This window comes from Typopeltis vanoorti, chromosome 22, assembly GCF_054136105.1.
Source record: "Typopeltis vanoorti isolate ZY-2024b chromosome 22, IOZ_Tvanoo_1.0, whole genome shotgun sequence".
Taxonomy (NCBI): Eukaryota; Metazoa; Arthropoda; class Arachnida; order Uropygi; family Thelyphonidae; genus Typopeltis; species Typopeltis vanoorti.
Window position 1 is genome coordinate 55,146,355 of NC_143570.1, and position 24,664 is coordinate 55,171,018.

Consider the following 24,664-nt stretch of genomic DNA (forward strand, 5'->3'; position numbering starts at 1 on the left):
AACTAGCAGTGATGACAGCACAGTGATAAAAAACACTGACCAGGCATGCAATCAGGAATACATATCCATACTTGAAGTAGAAAAAGCCATCAAAGGTCTGAAATGTTGAAAGCTAGCTAGAATAGATGATATCAGACAGAAATGCTCAAGTATGGAGGTATAAAAGTTTTACAGTGGCTACGCTGCATAGTTCAGAGGGTCTGGACAGGACAAATTCAAAATGATTGGAGGAGTAGAGCTCTCATAGTAACCATATATATAAAAAAGGGAAATAAAACTGATTGTGAGAATTACAGAGGTATTTCCCTACTGAGTGTTCCTAGTAAGATTTATACCAGTATACTTGAGAAACAGTTGAGAAGGATTGTTGAAGAGAAGCCTGGTGAGGAACAAGCTGGATTCAGGCCAAATAGAAGCTGTCAGGATCAGATATTCACTTTATGACAAATAGTCGAGAAAGCATGGGAATATAACAAAGATCTGTATTTAAGTTTTGTCGATCTGGAAAAGGCATATGACAAGGTGCCGAGAGAGAGGCTATTCCAAAACGCTACAGTTGTATGGTGTCAATGGATCATTATATCAAGCAATACTTGGTCTTTATTTGAATTGTAAGTCAGCAGTTAGAATTGTAAGAAGTATAGGGAGATGGTTTAATGTTAAATCTGGTGTCAGCCAAGGATGTACATTATCATGTCTGTTACTCATTATCTATACGGATCATCACATTATGAAGGAAAGTGGTATTAAACCTGATATCAAAATTGGAGATGTTAATGTCAGCTCCTTGCTTTATGCGGGTGATGTTCTACTTTTAAATAAATTCGCTACAAGCCTGTAAGATTCCCTGACTAAATTGAATAACTGTTGTAATAGATTTGGTATGGTCAGTAATAACAAGTCAATGAAAATAGGCAGAAACATTGAAAATATCAGCTGCATTGTGAATGGACCTATAGAACAAGGAAAATATTTCAGCTACTTAGGCACAATTTTTAGTGAAGATGGCAAATTAAATATGGAAATAGATAACAAAATCAACAAAGCTGGTATGGTAGGAAGTCAATTAAATAAATTTATATAGAATAAGAGAAATTAGTCAAAATACTAAATTAGCTGTAAATAAAGACAGTGTTCAAAATAGTTTTAACTTATGGATCTGAGAGATGGGTCAGAAGTAAAACACTTGACCAAAGACTAGAGGTCACGAATATGAGTCCTGAGAAAGATTAGGGGCATGAACAGATGGCATCAATGGCAATATCATATTAAAAATGAGGATATTAGGAAAGAACTTGACATTGTCAGCATCCAGAATGCATTAGCAGAGCTAATCTTAGGTGGCATTGTCACTTAAACAGAATGGGCGAGGAAAGATTAGCCAAAGAAGTGTTCTCTGCCAGGTTGGCAGGAAAAAGACCCAGAGGAAGACCAAGATATAGGTGGATTTATACGGTAAAAAGTGCCTTAGAAGATAGATATATAAACATAAGATCTGACAATGTTGTAGCTTTGACAGGTAACAGATTGATTTGGCAGAAAATTGTAGGTAGGAAGTTAGTAATGATGTAAATTTTTCATGTAGTACTATCATATCCTGTACACCCCATGAGGGTAAATGTCAGGAATTTGATGATGACATTGACTATGTTACTGTTGATAGTGATGCTTTCTCTCTGGTGCAGGACACTAGAGTGTACAGAGGATTTGAAATTGGAAGAGATCATTTAGTCTTGAGCATGATAAAATTGAATTTCATATTGGACAAAACATATAAAAAAGTATTAAAGTGAATAAAAGTTGAGCAGCTCTCAGATGTGAACTATAGACTAAAATACACAAACATTACTCAAGAAAAAATTAAAGAGTTTGAGAACAGGAACCAAACCTTGGAAATTAAGTGGCAATCCCTGAAGAAAACATTGATTGATTCAGTCAGAGAGGCATGTCGTGATATTGTCTGCAAGGATAAAAAAATCACAACTCCATGGTGGACACAGGAAGTTAAAGAGACAGTGAAGGAAAGGAAAAAGCATATCAAAAGTTCTTGGGAAATAAGTCAGCTTGTGCTCTTAGAGAATACAGACAAATGTAAGAAAGCCAAACACTATGTAAAACTACCTAAACAAAAGTCATGGGAAGACTTCGGCAAGAAAATAGAATATAAATATCAGGAAGGAGGAAAAATATTCTGGTGGCTGTTGAAAAAGCCCAGAAATGGAGGAAAGAGTGCTGTAAAAAGAATTAGAGATATTAAAGGTGACACGAAAACTGGAGAAAAAGATATTATTAATGTATAGAGTAATTACTTCGAAAAATTGCAAAATCAAACAATCAGTGACAGCAAGTGGTAAAAACACTCAACAAGCATGCAATCAGGAATACATTCCCTTCTTGAAGTAGATGATATTTGACCAAAAATGCTGAAGTAGGAATTTATAAAATCCTTGCAGTGGCTGCACTGCATAGTTCATAAGGCCTGGGCAGAAGAACAAATTCCAGATGATTGGAGTAGAGCTCTCATAGAACCCATATACAAGGAGGGAAATAAAACTGAATGTGAGAATTACAGAGGTATTTCCCTACTGAATGTTTCTGGTAAGATTTATGCAAGTATACTTGAGAAACGATTGAGGAAGATTGTGGATGGGAAACTTAATGAAGAACAAATTGGATTCAGGCCAAATAGAGGCTGTCAGGATCAGCTTTTCACTTTATGACAAATAGTTGAGAAATTGTGGAAATAAAACAAACATCTGTATTTAAGTTTTGTAGATCTGGAAAAGGCATATGACAAGGTGCCAAGAGAAAATCTATTCAAAATGCTAATACATGGTGACAATATGGCATTATATCAAGGAATACTTAGTCTTTATTTGAGTTGTAAGTCAGCAGTTAGAATTGAAGTACAGGAAGATGGTTTGTACATTATCCCCTCTGTTATTCATTATCTATATGGATCACATTATGAAGGAAAGCAGTATTAAACCTGATATCAAAATTGGAGATATTAATCTCAACTCTTTACTTTATGCATATGATGTTTTATACTTTTTAAATAATGTTGAAAGTTTATTTATCACTAGGTTAGACTATAATGAATTTAGTTTAATCTTTTATCCCAGTGAGAGCAAACAAAGTTTGCACCTGAAAATATCTTCAGGACTGAATATAGTGTTGTACTAACTTACCTAGGTAAGTAGTACAACACCAAGGCAATTCGTAGTTGTGTTGGTAGCTTGCTCCACCTTTGCTACGAGTTGCCTTGGTGTTGTACTACTTACCCAGGTAAGTTAGTACAACACTATATTCAGTCCTGAAGATATTTTCAGGTGCAAACTTTGTTTGCTCTCACTGGGATAAAGGATTAAACTAAATTCATTATACTTTTTAAATAAATCCAGTACACGCCTGCAAGATAACTGACTAAATTGAATAACTGTTTAATAAAATTGATGAAAACAGCAATAACAAGACAAAGACAGTGAAAATAGGCAGAAACACTGAAAATATCAAATGCATCATGAATGCAGAACCTATAGAACAAGTAAAACATTTCAGCTACTTAGGCACAATTTTCAGTGACTTTTATAAAGACTGTAGCCAATTTCTTTTTGGTGTGCCTCTTGATCATCTTACTCCAATGATTCCATTCAAGACTATATTTGGATATCTAAAAGGACATCTGGAAGTGTCCAAACAATCTTAGTTGCTATTTATGAATTGTAGCTATCATATCTTCTCTATAGTTTCATTTATGTGAGTCTTATTTATTTTTCTTAAGCAATCGAATGCTTTGATTTTCTGTATTTCTTTCAGATTGAGTCTCCATGTCTCAGCTCCATATGTTGCTGTAGGTATAATAAGGGTTATATAGTGTTTTAGTTTGAGGCTTTTTGTAATGTTGCTATTTTCCATATTTTGTTTAATTTATTCATATTATTCTGTTGTTGAAGTTGTGAGTAATGAGAATGCAAATATATGTAAACTGCTTTACTTGTTCAAGTATATGATTTTCTAAGTTTATTGAAATTTTTTCCTCATCTCTTCCTATTTTCATAGTTTTAGTTTTGCTTGGATTGATTTTCATTCCAAAAGTTTCACACTCTTCATTTAAAATTTTTATTGTTTTCTCCAATTGTGCTCAATATTCTGCAAGAATAATAATACTGTCTGCATATTTAAGGTTGATATTCGTGCCATTTATTTGTAGACCCTGTTCTTCAGCTATAAATTCGCATATTTCTTTAAGATAGAAGGTAATATTAAAGTTATAAATTATTTATAACAACATTTAGAACTGAGAAAATAATGTATTCCAGAAAACAAATTTTGAATTCTTCATTAAAAAAAAAAAAAAAAAAAAAATCACATAATTCAACTTGGTATGTTTAACAAATAAAAAAAGGCAAATAACTTACCCCCTGTTGCTATAGTTATATTTCTTAAATAATGACCATAAAATGGAAATTCAAATGACATGGATATTGTCTGCAGAAAAAGGAAGGGGGAAAAATCAATTAACTAATGATTATTAATATCTGCAAGAAGTCTTTCACTTAAAAATAGCAGCAATAATAAAAATCCTTTATCATCTCCCTTCTATCACAATTATATCTTTTTACAAAGTCTACTTGCTGTATTAGTTTAGTTCATGGTAACATTAAATATAAAGCATTTTTGCAAAAGAATGCTAATATCTTAAATGAATTTTTTTTTTCAAGTTAAAAGGTATAGATAGTCAGTTAACCTAAGACAGTTTGCTTATTCAGTTTGTACAAATGAGCCTATCTCATTTTAATTAATGTGTCAAGACAGTGAAATGAAAAAAGGTGAGAGTGAATGGTGTGCAATTAGAATTTATTCAAATCTATTCAGACTAACTATCATATTTAACTGCATTCCATAAAAACCCATTTAATAAGGATGTTACTTTTTAATACTATTAACTCACAACAAAATAAACTACAAATTTATTAAGTCTGTTATTTCACTAGATACAAATTAGTACCTTAAGAGCATAAACACTCGTCAGGAAGAAGAGTTGCTTTCAACCAAGTAATCAGTAAAAATAATGCAAATTATTAATGAAAAGTTGAATATTCATTTAATAAAATATCTCTAGCCCCACAGAATTAGCATTCTCTGGGGCTAGAGATATACACTGCACTATGAAAAGACTGTTTTGGGCTTTGCCAGTCCATCAGTTACTCAATGGGCCAGTAATGGACAGATGATATGAAGCAGAATGATAATACATTCTATTTCATGTGGTGGATTAAAAGAGCATGCTCCTACCTTTCCTATCTGAAGTCAGAAGGACATACTGAAAACACTAAAAACAAATCTGTGCTGTTAAGATACTATCCAAAAACAGAATCATTTTCAAATGAAAAAGATCAGCTGCATCAAATTACATCAAGAGTCCCTTAATCTATGACCCACATGCTTTTCTGCAGTCCAGAACATGAGATTATTCTTGAGGACTTCAATGCTCACAATTCCAACTAGCTTCTCTTTTCCAATTCCAGTGACCAAACTGAAAGATGTCGAGTAATTTGCCATTAGCAATGACCTAAAGCAAATGGGCAATCTGCTTAAGGTCATTCACCATCCTTCATTCAACCTTGCCATTGTCTTCATTGGGAGGACAATCACTAGCTCTTCAAGAAACATTAACAATTTATTTTCTTCTCTCTCTAACATTCACTATACATGGCACTGTTGTGTTAAAGGTATTGTAAGATATGCAATCTTGGTATTCGTACAAATAAATATTGACTGTCCTGTTTTTTTCTTTTTTTGTCCATCTTGCTAGGACAACATATTTAAACTGCTTTAAGTGAAGACAGGAAAGATAACTCTGCAAACTGGACAAAAGAAGGCAGTTTTCAGAATGCCTAAGTCCATCTTCTTTGAAAGAGTTTGAACATAAATTCACCTGTGATGGCTGAGGAGAATGATGGATGTCATTCCTAATTATTTTTCTAAGACAGACAGACATGAAAAAAATGGAGTGTGCATTTGCTATAATACAACTTTTGTTGTATTTCTGTTAGATGCCCCCCCTCCCATACACACATTTCCACAGAAAACAAAATGTCAGTCTTAAATTCTAAATATGAGAAGTTCTAAAAATAAGAATTTGAATTCCGCTTAATGTCTTTCATCTAATAATAAGAAATTCTATGTTCCAATCGGGAGGAATTTCAGTTAGCAAATTATTCTTGATGTTAACATCCATTACAGAAAGTTGAGTGATATGTGGCAAAAAAAAAAAAAAAATATATATATATATATATATATATATATATTATATTTTTCAAAGTGATTCTGTTAAACACCCAACACCATGCTTATTTTTATTTATGAATAAGAAATGAACATTTGACTACTAAGAATTACGTGCTGGCATGAGCATATTATAAGATGTAATGAAATGAATACAGCACATTATAAAAAATGAAACAACTTGAATTGGTCCTTTATTTCATCTCAGTCACTAAGACATCAGGAAAACTTAAAATTGCAAGATAGATACTTTTTCCCCCCTACATACTCTGCAGATATTTTCTAGATAATCTAATCACATCTTCCCGATGGCACCCTTTCTTTCTCAGTTTACAAAAAACCTCAACACACACACACACACACACACACACACACACACACACACACACACACACACACACACACACACACACACACACACACAATCTTTCCCATCATCATCATCATCCCCACCTCTCCATCACTCACAGCATGGCATTATCAAAATCCTATCAACAGAGCCTCCAATCTGTTATACCCTGGCCAAACTTATAGCTAAAATTTCCTTTATTCGCCAGACCTTCTTGTCCAATGATTACAATGCCAAAAAGATCAACAAATTAACTGTTCTTCCCTTCACTTTACATCCTTGACATACAGACTATAGTAATGCTGTCATCGTTCCTTATATAGGGGGGGACACCTCAGCCTGTATGCTACATGAATGTAGCATACAGGCTCACATACCATCTATTCCCATTAATATTTTTCAATATGATGAGCACCTCCCATTCAATCTCAATTTTCACACTGGCAAATTCAAAATCTTCACCAGAATGATAGTAAGTGATCACATTGCAGTGATGTAACTCAACTATTTATTTTCGGTATTCATATTGAAGTCTTCCTGTGACTTGTTTGGCTACTATTACACGCTACTTTGCTTTCTTACACTTTTCTCTGTATTCTCTCAGAGCACATGCCAACTTACTTGCTAGTAATTTTCAATATGCTTTCTTCTTTTACATAACTGTCTCGTTAATTTTCTGAGTCCACTATGGAATTCTCATTTTTCTATCCTTGCAGACAACTTCAGCCTCTAGCTGACAATGTTTTCTTCTAAGTCTGTCAATGCATCTCCAAGGTTTGGTTGTTGTTTTCAAATCAGAATTTGTTTCTTGAATATTTGTATATTTAAATCTACATCTCTAAAAGATGTAAAGTTTTTTAAAAATAAACTTTCTTACATACTTTTTTTCAATATGATATTCATTTTATCCCACTCAAAACTAAACTTCTTATTTCAAATCTCCTGTATACTCATGTCCTGAACCAGCACAAAGATATTGGTATCAACAATATAGTCAATAAGACCTTTTGTGTGTGTGTCTTCTGGTCTTGTGAATATGTGCATCTTAATGTTTTAACATTGTATTAGTAATAATAGCCCTTATCCCAAACAGAAATCTGGCAAGCTCTTACCATTATTAGCTGTCTTTTCTAATGACTAAAGAATTCCACTTCTTCCTTAGTAAAACCTTCTGTGGGACCATAGGCACAAATAATTGCCTAATTCCCCATTTAGATGTTTGCTTGCATCAGTCTACTTGATACTCCCTCCATTCAAGATTTAGTATAAAATACTATAGCTTGTAAAAATCTCATATCATCAATTTACTTTTCATTTTTTAGTTTTATGTATACTAAGTGAAAAATTCATTAATAAGAATATGTGTTTTTGTTATTAGGGTTCACTCTAGTGAGTATGGGCACAGCAAACCTGAGGTATCTGAAACTGGACCATGCCTTACTTCATGCAAAATACACTTGTTATATTATCTGTAGACTGGCCTCTACTCTTCTTTCCCTCTGTATTTCTTTTCATCTTGCCCCCCCCCCCAATGCTATTAGAGTAGTCAAGAGCTAGGGGGTATTCTTTCCTGTTTTTCCACCTCACACAGTGGGAGTCTACCTTCTCTCTCTCTCTCTCTCAGGTACCTGCCCACCCCCATATAAAATGGTGAAGACAAATCTGAACTCTATACCGCATCAGTTGTCATGCAGGTTACCAAAGGGCTGTACTGGATGTTAGGCTCCCTGGACATCCAGTGACAAGTGGGCTACAAGAGCAAGATTCACAGAACCCAAAAGTAATTATCAGAAAAAAGTGGAGCATGGCTGAAAATCGATGTCATACAGTGCTGCTATTGTTCAAATCCCTTAATTAGGGGATTTCAGAAACGAATGCTCCAACTTTAGCTTGAACTACACCTAAATTTCAAGGCTGATGCAACAGCACAGCTTCATTATTAAATGCAAGATATTTAGTGAACTTGAAGCACTTGAAGTACAGTCTCCTTTTACTGCTTAAAAGCTCAAACAGTAAAAGGAGACTGTACTGGTCCTGAACTGACTGAGAATATGAATGTAGCAGAACCAGATTCCAATGTTGAAAATATAGAAATAGTTGAAAGGAATCTATCAAAGAAAGAACAAGCCACAAAAATTACAGAGCAAATGAACAACAACATGGAACTAGTCAGGCTTCCAGTATTGAGGAAAGTACCTCAACAAAAAGCTGAAGGAACTTCTACAAGAAGCCAATAAAGCTGCAATAGCTATTCCTACCGGAACTATTGGACAAACGAATCAACTTATTTACTCAACAGCCTACGTAGTAACATCCGAATTAGGCTATGAGATTAATGATCCCAAAAAGAGAAGGCTCAGAAACCAAAGTGGAAGCATCGACTGGAGAATGAAATTCTTAAACTTAGCACAGACGTGAGCAATTTGAAAAACCTTAAGGAAAAGAAGCTGAAAAACACGACAACCTGAAATAACAACATAAAGAAGTATAATATTGGAACACAACCTATTGATGAAGTACTAGAGGAACTGAAGCAAAAAATAGTTGCAGTTGCAGCTAAAATAATAAGAAAAATACAGTGCAAGGATTGAACAGTACAAGCAAACTTCAGTGTTTTGCACAAATCTGCACCAATTTTACAAGAAAATTGATAGCTGCAGGAATGATAATTTTAAAGAAAATATAAGTATGAATACTACAGACAAAGAAAATACACTTTAAATTTTGACAAACCTAAAAGGACAACCCTAAAAGGCACAATAATAAGGCAAAGTGGACTGAACAACTTATGAATGAATCTCAAGAACAAAAAACGGACCAACTGGAAAGGTTCAAAAGCAAGCTAAAAAGGATAAAAAAATTGGTCAACAGTTGAGAAGGATGAATTACATGGCTACTGGTTGAAATATCTGGCAGGCTTACACGAAAGACTTGCTAACCAATTTAACAATGTTTTAGAAGGACAAAGCAAAGAAGAGCGGCTTGTAGCAGGCAAAACAATTTTGATCATAAAGGATAAGGAAAAAAGGTCCAAAGCCAGAAAACTTCCAACCAATAACTTTTAAGCCACTCACAGGCATACTAGCTGACAAAATATAGCTATCTTAAAGCAAATTTTTTTTTCTGATTGAACAAAAAGATAGCAGCAAAAATTCAAGAGGCACAAAAGACCAATTGCTGATTAACAAAATGATTTTGAAAAATTGCAAACATAGAAAAACCAGCCTTCACATGGCTTGGATAGATTATAAAAAAGCATTTGATTCAGTGGCTCATAGTTGGATTTTAAAATGCACAGAAATATTTGGTATTAACAAAAACATATAAAAATTCTTGCAAACCAGCATGAAAAATCGAAAACAATGTTGGTTCTGAATGGAGAAGAAAATTGGGGAGGGAGGTAAACATAAAAATGGGTATTTTTCAAGGAGACTCTTCATCTCCTTTATTGTTTATCTTGTCATTGATCCCATTAACTAGAATTTTAAATAAAACTGCTCATGGTTACCAAACTACACAAAAAAAGTGCAAAGATATCTCACCTTTTATACATGGATGATCTGAAGCTGTATGCAAAATCAGAGAATGAACTTGGGTCATTGCTTAATACTGTGCACATATTCAGTCAAAATATATCAATGGATTTTGGCTTGGACAAATGCCCATTGTTGGAATTACAAGAGGAAAGTTTCAAGACCTGTACAAAATCGAGCTGCTCAATGGCAAAAAAATCAAGGCAAAAAAATTTGCAAATAGCTACAAATATTTGGGAATTTTAGAAGCATCAAATTCTGCATAATAAGATCAAAGAAAAAACTAGAGCAGAATACATAAGGAGGCTAAGAAAACTCCTTAAGTCAATGCTTAATGCTAGAAATTTGACAAAAGCAATTAACATCTGGGCCATACCTGTTCTGAGTTATTCAGTAGGTACTGTTGAATGGACCCAGCTAGAGTTGGAGAATTTAAGAATTTAGACCGAAAAACTCAAAAATTAACGAAATTCACGTCCTCAATCCTTGCAGTGACATTGATAGGCTCTACCTATCATGCAAATAAGGAGACAGAGGATTATTACAAGTAAAGCAAGTTGTTGAAGAAGATAAATGAAATCTGAATGATTATCTGCAGCAAACAATGGAAAAATTTCTAATTGAGGTAAGAAAAGAGGGTTTATTTAAATCCATGGAGACAAAATTGGAGTACAAGACCAACCAAGTAAAAGTGAGAACTGAAAGATGGAAAAATAAGGCATTGCATGGAAAATACCTTCACAGCATAGAGGACAGTGCTGACAGCAACTTGACCTGGTAATGGTTGAGAAATGGAGCACTAAAAAAAGAAACATAATTGGTAATTTTTGCAGCACAAGAATAGGCCATTAAAGCCAATGTTATGAATTCAAAAATACAAAAAATTCAAGAAGACAGTAAATGCAGATTGTGCAAAGAGAAGAAAGAAACGGTACATCACATTGCAAGTGGGTGCAGCAAAATTGCACAAATTGAGTACCATAAAAGGCATGATAATGTAGCTAAGATAATTCACTGGCATTTATGTAAAAAGTACAAGTTTAAAGTATCTAAAGACTATTGGAAGCATAAAGTTGACCACAAGGTGACTGAGAATGAAAAAGCTAAAATACTCTGGAATTTCAAAACCCAGACTGACAAAAGCTTGGAACATAATACACCCAACATAACAGTGGTTGAAAAGAGTGAATTGAACTATCAGTACCAGGAGATAGCTGAATTGATGAAAAAGAAACTGAAAAAATTACAAAGTATCGCGAGTTGCAAAGTCGAAGTTGAACAAATTTGGCAAAAGAAAAGTTGTTCTCATAATAGGTGCTTTAGGCACCATCCCCAAATAACTAAAAAAAAAACATCTAGAAGCACTTGAGTTGGATAGATTAAAAACTATGCAGTTGCAAAAGGCCAATATGTTCACCGCAGCATTCATATTCAGAAGGTATTTCCACAATTCATGGGCCCTTGGGTATGGCTCGAATTAGTGGAATATAACTAGCCTTTTACTTAAGGCTGAGGAAGCAAATCAAGCTTGGATGAATAATATATATGTGTATGTACATTGCACACCCATTTAGTAATGCATTATATGCTTGGTATTATCTGAGTTACCATGCCATTAAACATTAGCATAATAAAGGAGACTTAAATATAATTAAATAGTGAACTTGTTTACCATATGTTGTCATCCTTAGGGAATAATACAGAAATGTTATATATATATTTTTGCATGTTTGTTTATAGAAGTGCTCATACGTCACATTATTACTGTACAAGGTGAGAGAAGACGCTATTATATCCTGATAAGTTAAGAATGTTAAATTTCCACTTATCATGGTATAACGAGCAAAGAAGTAAAAACCCTGGAAAATAATAAGTAAACATGCTTGTTTCTAAGTAGGTATTGTTGTAAAATTTAGAAAATATTGAATACATTTTTTTAAGAAGAAAGAGATAATCAGCTAAAGAGGATTTTATAAAAAAAAAAAAGGGTGGGGGGAGGGGGAATTTAGATAAATATGTATAAAGCAAAGTTGCCAGAGATAAAGTGTAAATTAAGAGAGTTATGGTTTTGTGTTGATATTAAATTCAATGTAAGAATAACTTGTAAAATAAAAATAAAAAAGAGCTCGAAGTTCGGGGGGGGAGCAGTCTGTTGCCCCAAGCGGTCACGTGGGGTAAACAAACAGGAGAGAACGACATCATGAGGTCATGTGACAAGAAATCGAGGTGCCGGATGAACAGCAAAGTTTTGTTTTTTTTTCCGAGAGGATGAACATATAAAAGGGTTAGGAACCACCTGATGCACTCTCTTGGCTTTTTTCGTCATGTGGAGTTCTTGGATTTTCTTGAGTAGTGAAGGTTTAGCCTGGTGCTGGCTCGGGGATGGCCGAACGATACCTCTAGACTAGGACGATGTTACCGCGGGTAACCCTGTCCTAGATTCCCAGAAAATAACGAGAGACCATGCCGTTAAAAAGTCAGCAGAAGCATGCACCCGATATCTAGGCTGGTAATTACTATGAAGAAGTTAATCCGGGGTAGTTAAGGGAAACAAAGAATTGTCCTAATGAAACAGAAGATAGACTGAAACAGATGCAGAAAATTAGAGACACCACTGAGTGGAGATAAGTAAAGTTTGTTATTAATACGAATGTAATCTGAGTGTGTGATGATATGGGTCCTTTGTTAGTGAAGGATTTAGATACAATTATAGGTCAAGACTATAGCACGTGTTTTATAGGAAGTCATGCGTGAATAGTAACTAAGTGAATCTGAATATTTGTATGTTGAAGAATGCTTAAAGTTACCAGCTGTTAGTATGGAAGTTAATTAATGGAATTTAGGAGTGATCTAGATTTTAAAGAATTATTAACTTGTGTGTGAATTATCTAAAGAAAATTGTGTTTTATGGGAAGTCATGAGTGAATAGTAAATTAAGTGAATCTGAATATTTGTATGTTGAAGAATGCTTAAAGTTACCAGTTGTTAGTATAGAAATTAATTAATGGAATTTAGTAGTGATCTAGATGTTAAAGAATTATTAACTTGTGTGTGAATTACTTGAGGAAAATTATGTTCAGAGATCATACCTGATGAAGTTTAGCTATTTAATTGATTTAGATTAGAATGTGTCTATTTAGAGTGATGATTGTTCATGTATGTAAACTGTAATTTTAGAAGCTAATAAACCTTGTTTGAAATTAACTAAATATGAGTCTGTGTATAGAATTCGATGCACCGCTTGTGAAACTTATTACAGATCTGAGCGGGAATTTAATTGAGTAAGGTTAAGGCTATGATTGCAACCCTAGGTCACATGAGTATATCGTCTAACTTACTTCTTGATTGAGTTATTATCTTTAATCTAATAATTTCAAGTGGCGCAGTCTAAAAATACAAATTTCTTGGGATTTTAAGAGAAGTAATGTTTGAGGACTGTGTCACATTGAATTTTGGCGCTACCCTGAGGCTATTTCTTTGTGTGATAGAGATACCACATGACCCACGTAGAAGAGACATCACTTTTAATGGCTTGATATAGAGATATAAGAATTTAATAAGAAAGGGGGCACAACCACGCATCTTGGACTATGTTGTATGCAGATGACATCATGCTGTGTGCAGAATCAAGAGAAGTGGCAGCTAAACTTTCCAGTTTAGCTGCCACTGGAAACTGGAAAGTACTGGAAAAGAGAGGTATGAGACTGAGCAGAAGTAAGACAGAGTATGTGTTACAAAGTGGATGGCAGCCAGGAGACAGATCTGGAGTTGGAAGGAAATGTCATCAGGAAGGTCAGTGACTTTAGATACTTAGGTTCAACAATGAAAGAGGATGGCGAGGCTGAGAAGGAAGTGGGATGCAGGATGGAGGAACCGGAGAGAGATGGCTGGAGTGCATCTGTAGATGACAATGAGCATTCTGGACAACCATCAACAAGAATGACACCAGAAAACATCAAAAAAGTATGTGAGGCTATCTTTGCAGATCATAAGTGAACTATTCATTATGTTTACAAGATCATAGAACTGTCATATGGGACCATTGAATGCATTTTCTCAGTCATTTTGAACATGAAACACATTGCTGCAAAATTTGTGCCAAGGCTGCTGAGTGATGACAAGAAAGGACATCATGTTGCTATATGCAGGGAGCTCAAAGATCAAACCAGAGATGACCGCAACTTCATTTCCAAGGTCACAATCAATGATGAATCAGAAGTTTAAAACTGACACCGAGACAAAGTAGCAGTCATCGCAGTGGAAGTCACCAAATTCACCACAGCCGAAAAAAAAGCATGTCAAGTCAATGTTGATCACCCTTTTTTTATGCTCAAGGTATAGTCCACAAGGAATTCCTCTCCCCCTAAATGGCAAGTTTTACTTTGAGGTTTTGAAGTGTCTAAGGGAGAGCGTTTTGGTGCAAGCATCCAGAAAAGTAAAAGAACAATGACTGGTTTCTCCACCATGATAATGCACCTGCCCACACATCACTCATTATTTGACAGTTCCTGGCTTCCAAAAACATGATAGTCATTTTCCCCTATTTGCCTGGCCTCACCCGATACTTATTTCTCTTCCCCGAGATGGAATTCCAGCTGAAAGAGCATGATTTGACACAATTAAGGAAATCCAGGCAGAATTGCAGGAGGTGCTCAACAGTCACATCGAGAACTTCCAGGGGATGCATGGAATCATGAAAAAACGGCTGGTATCGCCACATAAATGCCCAAGTGGGCAACTTCAAAGGAGATGGTGAAAACTAGGAGTTAGAGTATTCTACAAATTTTTGGGCAGCACCTTATAATCATCATTTAGCACATATACTTGCCTTTATGTTATACTACAAATTAAATTAATTTGTAGCAAATAGGGATCACTATGGTAGTGCTACGATCGAGCAGTTGGCTTGGACACATTTATGACTTCACGCTAGGCTAGCACATGTAGCGCTTCCCTGTCTGAACGTGCCCATTGTCTTTGCATATAGTGCAGGTGTGGTATGTAAATCTGCTCACTTTGTTAAAATAAGTAAAGGTTTTGTAGTGGACGTTGCCTTGCTTTTATTTACTGGTGATTGTGTTAGGTAATGTGAATATTGTAACATTCAATTAAATATTAACAAAATAAAAATATTTTTATAGTATTTAAAATGTCAGCAAAGAAAAGAAAGATAGAACAAGAAACCTTTCTTTTAGGCTTGCACGGTGATCCGAATGCATTTTTGAAAATTATGGAGACAACTACCATGTTTGAATGAAAACTTTAGTTTAATATAACTAAAATCTACAATTCGACCTTTATGCCAAGGTCATCTTCTGGAGCATACAACTATACACAGAAAACAAGCTACACTACAATCAAACTGGTTTGTTAAAGATACTGACCAACCACTACAACAATTGTTGGCCTGACCTCTCGTGAAAAAAAAAAAAAAATTAATTAATTAATTTAAAAAAAAATCATTATAAAAAAAAAAAATATATATATATATATATATATATATATATAAAATAATAGATAAAAATAAAAATAAAAAATTAAAAAAAATTATACATCAACGCTAGAGTCCTATTATTAGTGTTATCTGTTGGTTGTAGAAATACATTGGGCGCAACAACAAGTAACTATCTACATACACATAATAACAACATGTTATACCTGTACATTCCAGCCAGTTGGTATGGAATGGCTTCTAATAATAGTTGTAGATTGGTTAGAGTCCTGACTTATGCTGGATCTTATATATTAGGTAGGCTGAATGTGTGCCATCCAGATCCTTGGAATTTTCATGCCTTCTTTGTTGTTGATATTTGGATGGTTTATCAAGATTTCGCAGGCTTCCTTGAATTTCCTTTCATACCAGGTTTTTGTGTGGTGTAAAGAGCGGGTGCTTTTCCAGTTGATTTGGTGTAAGGTGTTGAGCGCGTGGCCCGAGAGGCCTGCTTCACCATAATGGTTATATTTAATGTGTCCTTTCTGGCGTATAGGGATTGTCCATCCTGTTTCACCAATGTACTGTAAGTTACAGGTGCAGCGGATGCTATAGACTCCAGGATGTGCTAATGGGAGGAGATGATCCTTAGAGGAGTTGAATATGGTTTTAAGTTTGGTGGGTGGTTTAAAGGTGGCATTGAGGTTATAATGTTGTAGGATTCTATTGATTTTTTCTGATAACCCTTTAACATATGGGATGGCTATGGTTTTACTGTAATCTAGATTCGTTTTTGTTGTTGTTTTATGGAGTATTTTATTAATAGTATTTTTGTTATAGCCATTATTTATGAATGTGTCGCTGATGATTTTTAGTTCTTGTTTCAGGGCTTGCTGGTTAGAGCAAATTGTTGTAGCTTTTTTTAAGGGTGTTAATGACTCCATATTTTTGTGATGGGCGGTGGTATGAATTCGCATGTATGTATTGGCCAGTGTGTGTCGGTTTTCGGTAGACTGTGAAGGAAAGACTGCCTGAAGGAAGACGTGTGACTAGTGTGTCGAGGAATGGGAGCGAATTTTGTTTTTCGATTTCGATGGTAAATTGTATGCGTCCGTGTTGTTTGTTTAGGTAGCTAAGGAATGTGTTTAGCGTTTGTCGCCCGTGCGGCCAGATCGCGAACACGTCGTCAACGTATCTGAGCCAGACTGTCAGTCTTAGCGTGGCGGAATCAAGCGCCCTTTGCTCAAAGGTTTCCATGTAGAAGTTAGCGATTGGGGGAGATAGTGGTGAGCCCATGGCTGTAACTTCTTTCTGTAGGTAGAATTTGTTTTGCCACACGAGGTACCCGGACTTTAGTATGTGGGCAAAGAAGGTCGTAATGTCGGGTGGAAATTTGTTCTGTAGTAGGAGAATTGTGCCATTGATGGGGACATTAGTGAAAAGGGCAAAAACGTCAAAACCGACTAATAAGTCATCTTTGTCTAGCGTTATGTTTTTAATTTTGTTTATAAAGTGTTGTGTGTTTTTTATGTAGGAGGGGGAATGACCTACCAACTCCTTGAGCGTTGCAGCTAATTTCTTGGCTAAGTGGTAATTGGGACTGTCTATTCCTTCCACGATTAATCGAAGGGGCACATTTTGTTTGTGTAATTTCGGGACCCCGTATATTCTGGGGGAGTGGGCGTAGTGGGGTTTGAGTTTTTTAACCCTATCTGGGGGCCAAGAAGTGACGGACTTGAGTAGTTTCTCTGTTTTATGCTTTATCCTTTTTGTTGGGTTATAATTTACAAGCTTATATGTGTTGTTATCAGCTACTAGTCGATTCATTTGAAGTACGTATGTCGACCTGTCAAGGACAACAGTGGCATTGCTTTTATCCACTTTCGTTATTATTATGTTTTGTTTGGCTTTTAATGAATTAATTGCTGCTAATTCTGTTTTAGTCAGGTTGTTCTGTATGGTTTTCTTAGTGTTTAGGACATTACTAGTTTCTAGTCGTATTTTATCTGCTATGTTGTTAGGTAAGGACTTGATGCCTCTTTCTATGTGGTAGATAAAATTCAATTTGTTTACCTTTTTAGGTGCTATTGCATAGTTCAGTTCTTTATTCAGTAGCGTAAGTTCACCGTTGTTCAGGGTGTGGCTTGATAGGTTGATCACATGGTTCTTACTTGTCGCTGGTTGGTCGCTCCTTGTCTCACTTGTTTGTTGTTCATTGTTCGTGTTCTGATTGGATGGATTCCTGCGATTGGCCACCATATTGGGCCGTTGTTTCAAACTGTGGAATTTGGTCTTGAGTTTTTCTTTATTCAAATTTTTCTTAACTCAAATGGTAGTTGTCTCCATAATTTTCAAAAATGCATAGAACAAGAAAATCGAGAGTTTAAAAGTGAATGGACCGAAACTCATGCATTTGTAGCAAATACAGCAGGATTTCCAATGTGTTTAATATGCCATGAAAGCTTTCAAATAATAAAAAATCAAATATACAAAAACATTTTTTAAATAAACACGATACATTTGACAAAGCATATCCATGAGGAGAAGAAAAAAAGGCAGTAGAAGAGTTACAACGCAAAGTAAATCTAACTAAACGTTCATTTTCCAAATGGATAAAAGAATCAAGAAATACAACTATTGCTAGTTTTGTGGCCGTTCAAGAAGTTGTTAAACGAGGAAAACCTTTTACGGACGGCGAATATGTATAAGAATGTTTTATTAAAATGTCCGAATATCTTTTCTGCGATTTTAAAAACAAAGCGGAAATAATTACAATAATAAAAGACATGCCATTATCTGCTAAGATTGTAAGGGACAGAACTGTACGAATGGCAGAAGATATAACAAATCAGCAGGTTACAGATCTAAATTCAACACCAGGATTCTCTATTGCCTGTGACGAATCATGTGACGTGGATGATATTGCACAGATTGTACTTATTTGTAGATACATAAACTCTCAAGGAAGAATCCCTCGGGAAGAATTACTCAATATACTGCCACTTATAGGACAAACTCGTGGAGAAGAATCTGCTGTTACCACTTGCTTGAAAAGTAAGGGTATTAATATTAACAAAATAATATCTATTTTGACCGATGGGGCACCGAGCATGAAAGGTACAAAAAAAGGTTTTTGTTTCTTTATTTAAAAAACAAATTTTGCATGAAGTGTTTTCCTTTAACTGCATAATCCATCGAGAGATACTTTGTGCACAAACTTTTCCAAAAGAGATAACAGTAGTGATGGATTTGATTGTAGAAATTGTTAACAAAATAATGGCAATAGCGCTACATCATCGGAAATTTTGTGAACTTCTTAAAGAAATCAATTGCGAATATTCCAATCTTCTTTTGCATAACAGAATATGATGGCTTTCCAGAGGTGCGGTGTCGATGTGATCTGCCACCTGCTTTGGAGAAGTTAAGTTGTTTCTAAGACAAAAGGACCTTGAATATGCACACTTAGAAGATACTCATTGGTTACAAAAATTCTACTTTATGGTGGATATGACTTCCCATTTAAATGCACTAAATAAGAAACTACAGGAAAAGGGAAATACAGCAGTTTTGCTTTTAGAAGAAGTGATTTCGTTTGAACAAAAATTATATTTGTTTGCGACAGATTTAGAGAAAGGCACATTATTACATTTTCCTACATTGAAGAAACATCAACAACAAGAAGCTGATAATTCCATAAATTTAACCTTTTTCAAAGAAATTGTGGTAAATATGCGATCTGAATTTAATGGCAGATTTGGGGAGTTTAGAAAGAACAAGGCAACTATGTCATTTTTATTGTGACCACTTGAAATTAATCCTGCCGAATTAAATTTTTCACCTTTTGCTGAAATTGATGAGGCTGCATTTTAACTTGAGTTAGAGGACCTGAAAACCAAGGATTTGTGGAATTCAAAATTTAGAAATCTTAAAGCTGATCTGGAGGAGTTGGAAAGACAAAAATCTACCCTTGCAATACAACACAAATGGTCTGAAAGAGACGATCTTAAAAAGCAAGATCAGATTGTATTTGACACGTGGAATTGTTTACCGGACACTTACATTCAGTTAAAAACATACACATTTGGACTTCTATCGATTTTAGGATCGACAATATTTCTGTGAGTAAATATTTTCTAATATAACTTTTATTAAAAGTAAGTTGAGAAACCTACTAAACAACATGAGTCTTTTGTCATGTTTGAAAATGAAAATTACGACGTATTTGCCGCATATTGTGAAACTATCCCAAGAAGTTCGACAGCAAAAGTCGCACTAAGAAGATATTTTAAATTAAAAAGAAAATTAAAGAAATAGGTATGTTATTGGATTTTATACATATGCTTTTGTAAGGAGAAAGAAATCTTTGTTTTATTATTTACTATTTTAAAATATCATATAATTTCATGTGACATGTCACCTCTGTGTTTTACAAGTATGATAATGTGTTACTATAAAAAAAATGAATTAAAAAAAAAACGTGCGGCTCCCTAATTTTTTTTTAACAGATATAATTTTAAAAATGGCTCTTCACTCCAAAAGGGTTGCCGACCCTGTGTTATACTATACAGCATATTCAAACCTACTGGAGAGGGGAGAACATAATTTTTGAAACACAGCATATAGACCACAGCATTATTAATGTTGTTTCATCATCATCATCATCATCAAATTCCTGCCATGTACCCTCAAGGGGTGTACAGGATATGACAGTACTACATGAAAAAATTACATCATTACTAACTTCCTATCTACAATTTTCCTCCAAATCAGTCTGTTACTTGTCAAGACTCCAACATTATCAGATCTTATATTTCTATCGTCTAAGGCACTTTGTACCGTATCAATCCACCTATATCTTGGTCTTCCTCTGGGACGTTTTCCTGCCAACCTGGCAGAGAACACTTGTTTTGCTAATCTTTCCTCTCCCATTCTATTTAAGTGACCATACCATCTGAGATTAGCTCTGCTAACGCATTCCTGGATGCTGACAATGTCAAGTTCTTTCCTAATATCCTCATTTTTAATATGATATTGCCATTGATGCCATCTGTTCACGCCTCTAATCTTTCTCAGAACTCTCATATCTGCGGTCTCTAGTCTTTGGTCAAGTGTTTTACTTCTGACCCAGCTCTCAGATCCATAAGTTAAAATTGGTTTGAACACAGTCTTGTATACAGCTAATTTAGTGTTCCGACTAATTTCTTTCTTATTCCATATGAATTTATTCAATTGACTTCCCACGATACCAGCTTTGCTGATTCTGTTGTCTATTTCTATATTTAGTTTACCATCTTCAGTAAAAATTGTGCCTAAGTAGCTGAAATGTTTTACTTGTTCCACAGGTTCTCCATTCACAACACAGTTGACATTTTCAATGATTCTGCCTATTTTCATTGTCTTTGTTTTTTTATTGCTGACCTTCATGCCATATCTATTACAACAACTATTCAATTTAGTCAGAGAATCTTGCAGACTTGTAGTGGATTTATTTAGAAGTATAACATCATCCGCATAAAGCAAAGAGCTGACATTAACATCTCCAATTTTGATATCAAGTTAAATACCACATTCCTTCATAATGTGATCCATATAGATAATGAATAACAGAGGGGATAATGTACATCCTTGTCTCACACCAGATTTAACATTAAACCATCTTCCTGTACTTCTTTCAATTCTAACTGCTGACTCACAACTCAAATAAAGACTAAGTATTGCTTGATATAATGCCCCATTGACACCATATAACTGCAGCGTATTGAATAGCTTCTCTCTTGGCACCTTGTCATATGCCTTTTCCAAATCGACAAAACTTAAATACAGATCTTTGTTATATTCCCATGCTTTCTCGACTATTTGTCGTAAAGTGAAGATCTGATCCTGACAGCCTCTATTTGGTCTGAATCCAGCTTGTTCTTCACCAAGCTTTTCTTCCACAATTCTTCTCAACCGTTTCTCAAGTATACTTGCATAGATTTTTCCAGGAACACTCAGTAGGGAAATACCTCTGTAATTCTCACATGCAGTTTTATTTCCCTTTTTATATATGGGTACTATGAGAGCTCTACTCCAATCATCGGGAATTCGTCCCTCTGTCCAGGCTTTCTGAACTATGCAGTGCAGCCACTGTAAGACTCTTATACCACCATACTTCAGCATTTCTGGTCGAATATCATCTACTCCTGCTGCCTTTCCACATTTCAAGCCTTTGATGGCTTTTTCTACTTCAAGTATGGATATGTATTCCTGACTGCATGCCTGGTCAGTGTTTTTTATCACTGTGCTGTCATCACTGCTTGTTTCATTTAGCAGTTTTTCAAAGTAATTACTCCATACTTCAAGGATATCTTTTTCTCCTGTTTTCATTTCACCTTTATCATCTCTAATTCCTTTTACAGCACTATTTCCTCCATTCCTAAGCTTCTTCAACAACCTCCAGAATATTTTGCCACCTTCTTGATATTTATTTTCTATATTCTTGCCAAAGTCCTCCCATGACTTTTGTTCAGCTAGTTTTACACACTGTTTTGCTTTCTTACATTTGTCTCTGTATTCTGTAAGAGTAAAAGCTGACTTATTTGCCAGGAACTTTTGATATGCTTTCTTCTTTTCCTTCACTGCCTCTTTAACTTCCTGTGTCCACCAGGGAGTTCTGATTTTTTTATCCTTGCACACAACCTCACCACATGCCTCTCTGGCAGAATCAATCAATGTTTCCTTCAGAGTTTGCCACTGAATCTCCAAGGTTTGATTCCTGTTCTCAAACTCTTTCATTTTCTTTTCAATAATATTTCTGTATTTTAGTCTACAGTTCACATCTGAGAGCTGCTCAACTTTTATTCGCTTTAAAACTTTCTTACATATTATTCTTTTCAATATGAAATTCAATTTTATCCTACTCAAGACTAAATAGTGATCACTTCCAATTTCAAATCCTCTGTACACTCTGGTGTCCTGCACCAGGGAGAAAACATCACTATCAACAATAACATAGTCAATGAGACTTTTCTTATTCCTAGCCTCTTCTCTCCATGTGAATTTGTGCACATTTTTATGTTGGAACATGGTGTTAGTAATAACCAGTCCATGTCCTGAGCAGAAATCCAACAGATATTTGCCATTATTATTAGCTTTGCTCTTTTCTCCAAATTTTCCCAAAATATTTTTGTATGTCTCACAATCATTTCCTACTCTACTATTTAGATCCCCAACAAGGACCAACTTTTCCTTTTTCATTGTGTCAGTTGCTTTTTCTAAAGCCTCAAAAAATTCCTTCACTTCTACCTTAGTAGAACCTTCTGTGGGACCATAGGCACAAATAAGTTTAATTGTCCAATTCCCCATTCTCATATTTGCCCACATTACTCTACTTGAGACTGACTGCCATTCAAGAAGATTAGCCTCGTATTTTGTGTTGAATACTATGGCTACTCCTTCTTTTCCATGATTGTCATTGCCTGAATATAACATTTTGTATTTATTGCTCAGAAAGATCTCACCAGTTTTGGTCTTTTTTGTTTCAGTCACCCCTATTATGTCGATCTGGTACTTATCTAATTCCTCAGCTAGCTCCATTTCTTTGCCATTCAGGCTTCTTACGTTGATAGTACCGATCTTTAACTCTGGTGATGTTGAGTTGGGGTTTGTTTTCAGATTTGTTCCAGTAGCTGACTTTTCGCTGTTCGCCCTGGTTCCCTGGCGAAAACAACGGGGGCCTAAATTTAACCGGGCGACACCCCAGCCGGCATGAAATTTTGTCATGTTGTACCATCATTTTTTATTTTGGTTTAACCAATAAGAATACAATTTGGTCGGCTGAATCCCAAATTGCCAGCCCATCCTCGTTCGTTCAGTATCAAAGTAGATACCCAACAGGGTGCACCACGAGAAGGTGAGGATTGGACATTAGGTCAGAAGCCCTGGTCGGTTCTCCGCATTCCTTTAAAGGTTATGTGGAGGTCTCCTCTCAGTTATACAGCTTTGACCCTTAAGCACCCCTAATGTTGTTTCATTGTTGTCAAATTTATTTCTTAAAAGCATAGGTTGAGAGACAGTCCTGTGTCTGTTAATATGTCTTACATTATGAATTATGTGTCTCCAAACATTCACTTGACAGATTTAGCATACCTTTATATTCTGTAAACCTAAGATGAAGACTATTGTTCATGATTTTTTTTTAATCCCACATTTAAACAGCATAATTTCATATGCTTTGTGCATAAGAAACTATTTACTACATTAGAACTGTCACTTATTTCCCATTCCTCTCATACCCAGATGGTTCTATTGCATCATCAGCCACAGAAAAAGCTAACCTGGCTTCACACTTTGCCTCGAATACATACATAACTGACAATGGTAGATTCCCCATCCCCACCATTCCAGATGCCCAATATACAAATACCCCTATATCCTTTTGCCAAAAGAGATCAGAAAAATATTGACCAAATTAGATATAAAAAAGCCTCCTAGCCAATGGCATTCCTCCAAATGTCCTAAAGGTTTGTGCACTAGAACTGAATCCTATCCCATGTCATCTGTATATACTCTCTTACTCCATATTATATTCAATCAATATGAATCAATATATTCAATGTATCCTCATAAAGGGTGACACATCAGTCATCAAACTACTACCTTATCTCACTCACCTATTTAAAATTATGGAGAGGGCCATCAATTCTAAGCTCCTACGATACCTTGAAAGCACCAAGCTAATAAACGGCCACCAGTATGGATTCTGTCACTGTTAATCAACAGGAGATCTACTCACATATATCACCCATCTCTGAACAAATGCCATAGAGAAGTTTGGTGAATCTCAAGTGGTTGCACTTGATATCTCCTAAACTTTTGAGTGGGTCGGGCACAAAGGCTTACTAAGCAAATCCCCATTATTTGGTATGTCTCAGGACTTCTGCAGTTGGATTGACAGCTTTCTGTCTGAATGCACATTGTGATAGTGGATGGTTCCTTGTCCTCTCACCATTTAACTAATGCCAGAGTTCCACAAGGTTCTGTTTTCTAACCACCCCTCTTTTTTCTATATATCAATGACCT

General features: G+C 35.3%; 1 protein-coding gene across 1 annotated transcript in view; it reads right to left on the reverse strand.

Annotated features, from left to right (window-relative positions):
• The window catches only part of l(1)G0289 (plexin domain containing lethal (1) G0289), a 247,431-nt gene that overhangs the window by 179,148 nt on the left and 43,619 nt on the right, over positions 1 to 24,664 (reverse strand). The window contains exon 4 of the mRNA XM_090412195.1: positions 4,422 to 4,491. Coding sequence (XP_090268321.1) covers positions 4,422 to 4,491 — 70 coding nt within the window. The remainder of the gene's footprint in view (positions 1 to 4,421; positions 4,492 to 24,664) is intronic.